Consider the following 10,862-nt stretch of genomic DNA (forward strand, 5'->3'; position numbering starts at 1 on the left):
CAGACTGCCAAAACATTATGACCCCTCAACCCATTACAGGACTATAGTAGGGTGGCAGAATCTGACACTATGACCCCCCCCCCCCCCCCCCCACTCCATTTAACCATTACAGTAAGAGACTGCCAAAACATTATGACCACTTAACCCATTGCAGGACTATAGTAGGGAGCCAGAACCTGACACTATGACCCCCCCACTCCAACCCCCCGACCTCCCCTCCCACTATAGCATTACAGACACAGACTGACAAAACATTAGGGACTCTCAGACTGTTACAATGGGGAGACAGAACACTCCATGACCCCCCCCCCCTCTCTCCCTCCTTCCCTCTCTCTCTCCCTCCCTCCTCTGTTGGTGCTATCACTTTATTAGGTAAGTGAATTTCTAGAATTATTTATATGTTAAGTGTTTGTGCCCAACATAGCTGAACTGTTAATAGAAGTTAACTACTAGCCGCCCAATGTTTTAGCCTTAGGCTAGCCTTCCAACATAGCTCATGTATGTTAGCGAGCTAGCGGAGCTAGCAGCTAGCTAACCGCCGCGGACTAAACCGCGGAGTTAGCCTCGAGCTAACCGCGAGCTAGCCTCGAGCTAACCGCAAGCTAACCGGGATTTAACCACGAGCTAACCGGGACTTAACCGCGAGCTAACCGGGATTTAACCGCGGACCCGCGGGACTTAAGCTTGATTTAGGGTTCTGCGCCGATTTGTCTGCGAAGCTTCGGCGAACATGATCGCCGTCACTTGGCATTTATGCTTGTGCGTCGGTTTCTTTGCAGTGCGTGGTAATTTACAGCCACAACGCTAGGGGGCGCTGAGTCGCGAAATCTCCTGAATTCGTGCGTGGAGTGTTTCATTTCCGGTTCCGGCTTTTTTCTATGGTTGCGGCAGAGTGAACAGCACAGTGAACAATGGCGACTGAGCGAGAGAGGACACTTTTGGAGCTGGAGCTGATCGATATTGAAGAACAAATGCTTCTCGTGGAAATGCTTAAAACTAAACGAAAGAGAAGACGTGTGAGGAGGTGGTCTGTACGCCCTTTGAACGAGTCAAGGCAAAGGACAGGAGAATTTGCCACACTTGTTCGACCACTGAAGGACCTGGACGATGAGATGCACTTCAGGTATTAAATAGTCGTATTTAATTTGTACTAGATATTTAGTTAAACCGTGATTGAAGAGTAACAATTTTTAATATTGTTTTCTATGTAGGAGTGAATCTGACAAGAGACAAGCAGATCTACAATTACCGCCACTCCAGGGCCAGGCGGGTCATTGAGAACTCCTTTGGCATCCTAGCAGCACGCTGGCGGATTCTTGGAAGACCAATTGAGTTTCGGCCTGACAAAGTTGTGGATGTGGTGAAGGCTTGTGTGGTGCTGCACAACTACCTTGCCTACACAGATGAGGTGGCCAGCCCACAGTGCCGCTACATACCACCCAGTTTTGCAGACACGGAAAGTGCTGGGTCTTTCAGGCCTGGTGAGTGGCGAAGAGAAGTGACCGGGGACAACCTTTTGGACCCTATCCCTCCATCTCAGATGAGCAGAGCCCGATCCACCAGAGCTGCCATGGCTGTTAGAAATGACCTCAAGTCTTTCTTTCAGTCAGCACATGGTTCTGTGCCATGGCAGAATGACATTGTTTCTCGTGGCACACTTGAACAGTGATGCGATGTAAACTTGTAATGCACAAGTGACTTATTTTGCCAATAAACTTCTCATTCATTACATATCTTGTTTCTGATTACTGCATGTACATCTTTCATGTCATGCCATGCCATTTCTTTATGAAGCTCATAATTCAAACCAAGTTAATTGAGGGATTTATGGAGTCCTGAATGGATATATCAATTAATTGCAAAGATATTGAAGATTTAAAATCATGCAGGTCACTTGTGACGCATGTTGTGCATTAAAGGGGTAAGAGAAATGAAAATTCAACTGTTTCCAGACAAACTGAGTTTTTATTATTCAAAAAATAAGGTGCAGTAACTGGTTAACAATCTTAAGCGCAGCAACAATGTTAAATAAATATTAACTGTAATATACAATTTAAACTAGAATAGACAAGTAAAAAAATGGAACTATTTACAACAAGTACAACAGCAAACCAGCAAATCGGCAAAATGTTAATGTGCAATGGAAGGGAGTCAGTTTAGTGTTCACCGCTATTCCCTGTTTTCATACAGTTTTGTATAAATGTCATACATGAGATCAGCCCTCTTGCTCTCTGGCACCCTACGTAGCATGTCTGCCACCGTCTGCGCAAACCGAGAGCACTCATCACTGTCCTGCACCAGCCTCTGTTGAAGTTCCAGCCGACGTTCATCAAGACGTGCCAAGTGCTTGTTTATCGTGTCTCCCTGGTCCATGCACCTTCTTCTTTTCAGTCTGGCAGAAGGAGAAGGTGAGGTGGGAGACAGAAAGCTGTCCGACATGGATGAAGTCTGAGGCTGGGGGGAGGCAAATTCTTCTGGAGTGGGTGTCTCTGGCGAAGGTGACTCTGATGACTCTGACAGAGACTGCAATGTTGAATCGGTCTCTGAATTGAGGAATGTGGTATTTTCCTGTGGTTAAGAAAAGGCAGACATTGTTAAGAAACTACACTGGTATAGGTTATACAGAGATTCTTATCTAATCATGTACACTGTATTTCTAACTAAAACGCCAAAAAAAACAAGTATTGGTGTCATATATAGCAATAACGAACCTATTATTTTGTTTGCACAACCTGCAAGCACTGGGTGGCACGAGTGTTTACAGTCACTGCTAACGTTAGCTAGAACAAAGGCTGCAGATAAAGCTAACCAACCGTGTAGTAGCAGCCCTTCACCAAAGCTAGTACAGCTTCCATCCAGTCATTTTACATCGTATTTTATTTTATTTTAAACAAAGGAACATGCAAACTGCAAGCACTGTGCCACGAGTGTTTACAATCGGTTAGCTTGCTAGCGAGCTAGCTAGCTCACCTGCACAAGGCTCATGAAAAAGCACGAAGAGATATTTACCTCAGATCCAAAATTAGACTCTGTCTCACGATGTTTTACGTGCGGTTCCAGCCAGGACATGAAAATGTAGAAGGCTGGGACCTTCTTGCCACCTGGGTCCCCGCTCCTGGAAGCCATCTTCTTGCGGTGGCGGACGAACTTGTCCCGCAAGTTCTTCCACCTCTTCATGCAGTCCGCAGAGTCCGAACCGAGGTTCTGCGCAATCTCCCTCCAAGAATTACTTGACATCTGGCTGTCCTTGTAGTTCGAAGAAGATGAGTTGTACAGATGCTCATACTTCCTCACTTCTTCGATCAGTCTTTCTTCAGCTTGGTCCATCTTGAACTCGAAGTGCAGCTCCAAGAATTTTAAAAATGGCGCCCTTGTATACAGAACGAACCGGAAAAGCTGAGAACCGGAAATGACGTAAAGCGGACCAATCACAGCCCTTGAGGTCTGCGTCGCATGTCCCTGCTGTCGGCGTCGTTTCGACGCGTAGTCAGGATTTTTTGGAGGTGCGCGTCAAGTGACGCAGACTCTCTGCGAAGGGGGTTCGCGGCGACGCAGACTCTCTGCGTACCGACGCAGACGATTTTTCGCACGAGCATAAATCAAGCTTTAACCGCGAGTTAGCCGCGGGAGTTAGCCGCGAGCTAACGCGGAGGCTAGTGGGGTTAGCCACTAAAACTGTGTCAAACTGAAAAATATATTATTCCATCACATAAAGTAGGAAACGTTTATGGCTTGTAACAACATTAATGACAGTATATATATATAATTGGAGTAATTTAATATAATATGATATTTTTAATTAAATAAATAATGAGCTGTTGAACACTCATAAGAGTTATATTCAGTATGTTACATAACATTATTTGACATGTCTATTTGTCTGCCTATAGTTTTCCTCCAGCTGATCCAGACAGACTGCAGTGAAGTCCAACATGAGACGAAGAGCTGGACTAACAGGACAATTTGAAGGTCTTCACTTCATCGCTGATTCCTTGTTACAGCCTGGATGTGTTAAGTTTAATATTGATGTTTTTCTAACTGTAAGACTGTGCCGTAAACTGTTAAACTATTGCTCAGGTAGGAGTAATGAGTTTTATTGTTAAAATTATTATGATTAACGATCAATTATTACGATTTGCTCGTTCTTTGTCTGGGGATCCTAGTGAGGACAGCCCTCTTAAAGGTGGGGGTGTGACGATCCCTCCCACTCTCTTCCTTATTTGATGCTGGCTTTCAGGTGGAGCTGGGAGGGGTCTGCTGCCTGTACCTGCCCTTCAGTTTGTAGAAGGCGAAGCATAAAGGACGACCCTTCTCAGTGTCTCTCTCTCTCAGCCAGGCCTACTGCATCCTCCTCATCCTGTTTGGTTTGTTGTACCCTGCATGACATCAAACTCACACCCATCCAGTCAGTAGGAACCAGGCCTTAAATGACTATTTGAATGCTATGATGCTAAGATGCTACGCTAAGATGCTACAATGCAATTATACTAAGATGCTATGATGCTAAGATACTACAATGCATCATAGCAATGTAGCATCATTAAAGCATCATAGCATGGTAGCATCATTAAAGCATCTTAGCATCATAGCATTATCGTAGCAACATAGTATCTTAGCTTTGTAGCATCTTAGTATCATAGCATCTTAGTATCATAGCATCTTAGTATCTTAGCATCATAGCATTGTAGTAGCATCTTGGCATAGTAGCATCATCATAGCATTGTAGCATCGTACTATCACAGCAATATAGCATGGTATCGCAGACTGCTGCGGGAATTGTCTAGTTTAATAAATCATTCTTTTTTGTGTGTAAATTACGGGAAAACACATGTGACTTACCAATGGTAATTATAAACTGAAAATATTTGATGGTAAGTTACCATCAAATATTTTCAGTTTATAATTATCACTCCACTCTGTTTCAGGCTGCTGTCCAGTTTTGTTTCTGCCCTTACACCCGTACGATCCACTGTGCACTGTGACGCCTGAATCCTGAATTCACTTTCATTTGGAGGCGCTATTGAACTTGTTGTTCATATTGTTCAGAGTATATCTTGGTTATTATCCAAGATGGCCGCGTGAGCGTTTTGGCGTGCTGATGCAGTCAAACTTTTTAACAAACTTTTGTTAAACCCGTGATTTGTCGGTTAATACGGTCTCTCATTGGGATTGTAAAGTTTACACCCTCGCCCGGTGGCGTGAAGTGACAAATTTTGGACAAAACCATGGGAGATCAAGACAAACAAGGGCGAACCCGAAACAGCAATAAAAATGACACCGAAGGTTGCAGCAGTGCGGCGGTGATGAAAGAACTGAAAGCAATTAATGCCAGACTGGACCGCATACAGATTGACATAGAAAAGCAAGTCAACGCTAGAATCGACAGCATGGAAAAGCAAGTAAATTCGAGAGTTGATAAGTTGTGTGGATCGATGGAGAAGATGATCGCCGAAAGTCAGAATGTTGTGCTGAAAGAGATAGAGAAGGCCACAAAAGACATGAAGACAAATCTGGACATCGAGGTGGGAATTATGTGTGCACGAATGGAAAATATTGAACGGAAAATGGCTGAGAAAGAGGCGAAGAAGAGCAGTTTTGATCCGGATGTCTCGCTTATCGTTGTGGGGCTACCTCATTCAGAGGAAGAGGATTTAATGGCTAAAGTGAAAGACCTGTTGCACGCCGGCCTTGGTTGTGACACTGCGCTTTGCCCCGCTGCGGTGGAGCGGCTGCGGGCGCGCGGAAACCGACCGGGGCCTGTTAAAGTGGAGCTGAGCTCGGCCCAGGAGAAAGTGGCCGTGTTGCGCAGAAAATCGGAACTGAAAGACAACGACATCTTCAAGGACGTATACGTGTCTTCAGCGAAATCACATGCTGAACGAATGATGGAACTAAACTTTAGAACTTTGATCCGTGAAACTGCAGTCGGGAGGGAATTCTACTTGGCTGCTAATGGACGCATGGTGAAGCGGACGCAGTCACCTTTGCGTGCGATGAGAGAGGGAATGGCAGCTGATGGCGGTCATGTATGAGAAGGGCTTGCCCAGCACGTCAGGTTTGTTAATGAACAGTTTTTGTTAGCCCACTGGAATGTTAATGGGTGGACGATGTTAAACTGTGAACTCAGGATACTGCTACTTAAATCCCTAGACCCTGACTTTATTTCGCTGAATGAAACTCACTTAAGCAATGACACACTGGACTTTGATGGATTCACTTGGTTTGGACATAATCGTATTGCCCATAAGAGGGCTGTTAAAGCCTCTGGTGGAGTAGGATTCTTGGTTAAAAATGCTGTGTTGGGGCGGTATTCAGTTAGCATTGTTGATAAAACATTTGATGGAATATTTTGTTTACGCTTTGACCATAGAGAGTCACAATATTCTTTCATTTTAATTTCATGTTACCTGTCCCCAGAATCATCTACCTGGGGCAGGAATGCAGATCTCTATTTCAGCCATTTATTGGCGTTGCTATATATTGTTACCGACAAGGTGGATTCAATTTATATCTGTGGTGATGTTAACAGCCGAATCGGGACGCTTAAGGACTATGTGGAAGGGGATGACATTTCTCCTCGAATAGCTTTGGACACGAATGTAAATAAGCATGGTCATACCTTTCTGGAATTTTTGAAGGACTCTAAATATTGTATACTTAATGGAAGGTTAAATCCTGAAAATGACAATTTTACTTCAATTTCTGTAAGGGGCAAAGCTGTTGTTGATTATATAGTGACATCTCATGTCGATATGAAAACATGTCTTGGATTTAATGTTTATTCCCCTTCTGAGCTTATTGATAGAATTGGTCCAGAAAGTTTTAATTTGATTGATGACCATAGTAGACTCCCTGACCATTCAGTTCTTTGTTTACGTTTTCAAGCTGGGGAGGTAGTTAATATTCAGAATAATGTAGACTGTTTACTGCATGCAAGAAAACGAGATAGAAATTATCCTGTTGATTTTCTGTCTTCAAAGATGTGTTGCAGTGCTCTACTGGAGATAATATGTCAACTACAGATAGTGCAGGAAAATCAGGAAAAGATGGACCAGTGTTATACCAACCTCTGTAATCTTTTACATGGTGAGATGAACAAATATTGTCCTGTAAAAAAAATGGGTTCTACAAAGAAATATTATAGAGCTAAACAACCTTATTGGAATAATGAATTAAATGAGTTATGGTTGAAGTTGTGTTCTGCAGAGAGAATATTTCTTAAATGTGGTCTGGGGGAACCCTGGAAGAGGAGAGCCTTGCATAGTGATTTTACACAATGCCAGGCTAACTTTGATAGAAAGCTCAGGTTCTTCAAAAGAAGGTTTAAAAGAGGCCAAGCTCTCAAATTAGAACAGTTACAAACTGGTAATCCTCAACAATTTTGGAGGGAAATACATAAGTTAGGTCCAAAAAAGAAGACATTAATACCTATGGAGGTCTTATTGGAAAGTGGTGAATCCTCTTCTGAATGTAGTCAAATATTAAAAAAGTGGGAAAAAGATTACAGTGAATTATACGCTTATAGTAGTTCCACTTTATTTGATGGTAATTTCTTAGAAGAAACCTGTAAAGTAAAATTTGAGATGGAAATTGGGATGAATACTACATACTATCAAAATGAGATATTGAATAGTGATATTACATTGGATGAGGTACTTCAAGTGCTAGATAAAGCCAAAGAAAATAAAGCTGTGGGCATTGAAGACCTCCCTAACGAGGTACTTAAGAAACCTAACTTGTGTAATGTCCTACATTGTTTGTGTCACATATGTTTTCAAAATGGTATTATCCCATCCGAGTGGAAAAAATCAATTATCAAACCCATCCCGAAATCTATAAAAGATGACCCTAGAGTCCCGTTGAATTATAGAGGGATTAGTCTGATCAGTACAGTATATAAAATTTACTCAGGAGTTCTTAACAACAGACTTAATACGTTTTTGGAGGTTTATGGAGGGTTGGTAGATGAACAGAATGGCTTTAGGAAAAACAGGGCCTGTATTGATCATATTTATGTGTTATCTTCTGTGGTAAGAGCTCGTCTGGAAAAGGGTAAAAGTACTTTTACCTGCTTTGTTGACTTCAAAAAGGCGTTTGATTGTGTCAACCGAGACCTTTTGCTGTTTAAATTACTATCATTTGGTATCAATGGAAAATTCTATAATGCTATAAAAGCCCTTTACAAAGACTCCATTGCTTGTGTGCAAATAAATAATTTAAGAACGGAGTGGTTCTCAACGCCTTTTGGGGTGAAGCAGGGAGACTTACTCTCCCCTTCCTTATTTGCTTTTTATATAAATGATTTAGCTCAAGAAATTAAGCAGGGTAATCTTGGGGTGCCAATTGAGGACATGAATCTAAGTATTCTGCTTTATGCAGATGATATTGTTTTGATAGCTGAAAATGAAGTGAATTTACAAAATATGTTGAATATGATGAGTTCATGGTGTAGTAAATGGCGTCTTACTATTAACAGCGAAAAAACGCAAGTTGTTCATTTTAGGGAAAAAAGTGAATTACAGAGTATCTATACATTCCAGTTTGGCCCTGTGCCTCTAAAGTATACTCGTTGTTATAAATATCTTGGCTTTGTTTTTGATGAAAATATGAAATTTACAGAGGGAAGGAAAATACTAGCAGAGTCTGCTGGAAGAGCATTAGGTTCTGTGTTAAGTAAATTGAAACTATGTACAGATCTTGGGTTTTCTACATTTACACAACTGTATAAATCTTTGGTTGACTCCGTTTTGTTTTATTCTGCAGGAGTTTGGGGCTTTGATGAAGTTTTTGACTGTAACTCTGTTCAAAATCGTGCTTTAAGGTGTTTTCTTGGTGTGCATAAATACGCAGCAAAGGTAGCTGTTAATGGGGATGCAGGATGGGATCCATGTATTGTAAAACAAAGGTGTGAAATGGTGCGATTGTGGAACCGTCTTGTCAGTCTGCCAGAGGAAAGGGTAACTAGGAAAATTTTTAATTGGGACAGAGCAAGGCATCACCCCTGGTCTAGAGAGATTTCAATAATATTGTCTGCGTCTGACTTACATATAAAGTTTCAAAATAATTTACAATGTAATATAAATATTGTCAGACAAAGATTGGTAAGTAAATATGAAGAGCAATGGAAACAGGATATATGGAAGAAGCCAAAACTTAGAAATTATGTTCAGTTTAAGAATGATTATGTTACAGAACCTTATATTTCCTTTAAAGAGAAGGCAGAGGTCCCTCTGTGCTCAATTGAGAACTAGTACTTTACCTCTGGCAGTGGAAGTGGGTCGATTTAAAGGTACACCTGAACATTTACGTTTATGTGAATTCTGTGACCTCCAAGTGGTTGAAGATGAATTTCATTTTGTTTTTTACTGTCCCTTATACTGTGACCTAAGGATCTCACTTTTTGAATCAATTCAGTTAAAAAACCCTGATATATTTTGGCAATATGAAGGAGAGATTTTGTGCTGGCTGTTTGAAAATGATGTTTTTGCTTTGGCCAAATTTATAGAAAAGGCCTGGTATTTAAGACAAAGTATTCTGTATCCAGTTTAACAAGCTTTTTTATTTTTGTATTTATTTTTAGTGGTGTTATGTTGGGTATCTCTGTGTACGTGGCTATCTGGAGACTATTGTGTAAATTATTGCTTCAGTGTCTAATAAGCCCATGTGGGCTGGGCACCATGGTGTTTGACACTTAAATAAACTTAATCAATCAATCAATCAATCAATGTTGTTCTCCATTCATACTCCCACTCTGTCTCCTCCATTCTCAATCTCACATCTGACGAGGATCCACTCTCCTGTGTATATCTTTGGCCAGTTGGGTTGCCGCGTCACAGTAACCCTGTATTCCACTGTTATAAGGATATATAAATGAAAAAAATAAAAAAGTTCTAAATGTTTCTGTTGTTTGCAGAACTACCAAATGTCAACTGAAAAATGGACGTGAGATTATTGCTTCCAGCAGACCGATGGATTACACAGCTTTACAGCTGTGTTCAGGTGTGGTATAATTGTAGCTGACAGACATTTTTACCATGTTTGAAAAGATTACTGTGGTGCTCAAAGAGTAGATCTGTAGATTCAGCATTAGTGAATGAACAGACCTTCAGTGAATCCATAGAGGAGTCTCTTCAGCACTAAAAGAGAGATTAATGCGTCATTAGATGTCATCAAAATGACCAAAATATATACATGGATATCAAATCAAGACACAGAAATACATTAATACCTGTAAAGGACCACACTGAGATTTATGTGTGTATATATATATATATATGTATATGTAACTATTTTAAATATTCCCAAATTTTGTATGAGTTTAATGTGACCTCTGTGTGACCCGGAAATACTATGCATCGTACTGCTTAAATTTGTCCCACTGGTAGCTCCGTAGTTTTGCACAGCTTTCAAATCAGCCGACGGGTTCACGATACCTTTTTGAATCTGATGGATTAGCGCTGCTACTTTGTATTTAAATTAAGAAGAATGGACTGTCGTATTGTTTGCATTCCTTGGAGAGCGCAGCGAGGTATGATGTTTGATATTTAAAACCCATTAAATCAAGAGTTTATTTATTGTGTTTAACGTGGGAATAAGTGTGTGAAATGTTTGTTTGTTTATGTTTCAATGCAGTTTTCACGGTGCTGTAAGGATATATCGAATAAAGTTCCTGATCACCGCTATTCTGTTGCCTGGTGGATTTAATAAAGGAAACCTTACGCATCAGTCGAGGCTCTCAATCGTCTTTAATCCAAGGGATCGCTACAGTGAAAACTCGACGCTACATCTGGGTCTCTGCCATGTTATGGATTGCTGCCTACGTCGCCTGCGAACCTGTTCTCGTTTGATCCATCTCCATCTTC

The 10,862-nt window shown here is 41.2% G+C and overlaps 1 protein-coding gene across 1 annotated transcript; it reads right to left on the bottom strand.

Annotated features, from left to right (window-relative positions):
• Positions 1-1,145: 1,145 nt before the first annotated feature.
• LOC311493574 (uncharacterized protein) lies at positions 1,146-3,600 on the bottom strand. Its single transcript, XM_084552303.1, has 2 exons — positions 3,010-3,600; positions 1,146-2,568 (listed from the first exon to the last, which is right to left on the bottom strand). The coding sequence occupies exons 1-2, from the start codon at positions 3,325-3,327 to the stop codon at positions 2,170-2,172; spliced, it is 717 nt and encodes a 238-aa protein (XP_084408429.1). The 5' UTR covers positions 3,328-3,600; the 3' UTR covers positions 1,146-2,169.
• Positions 3,601-10,862: the final 7,262 nt, after the last annotated feature.

Source organism: Chelon labrosus (genome assembly GCF_963514085.1).
Source record: "Chelon labrosus genome assembly, chromosome: 1".
Taxonomy (NCBI): domain Eukaryota; kingdom Metazoa; phylum Chordata; class Actinopteri; order Mugiliformes; family Mugilidae; genus Chelon; species Chelon labrosus.

Coding starts and splice junctions, on each gene's coding strand:
- LOC311493574 (XM_084552303.1), bottom strand. CDS start 3,327: ATGGACCAAGCTGAAGAAAGACTGATCGAAGAAGTGAGGAAGTATGAG. Junction 2,569..3,009: donor AGTCTAATTTTGGATCTGAG/GTAAATATCTCT, acceptor TCTTAACCACAG/GAAAATACCACATTCCTCAA.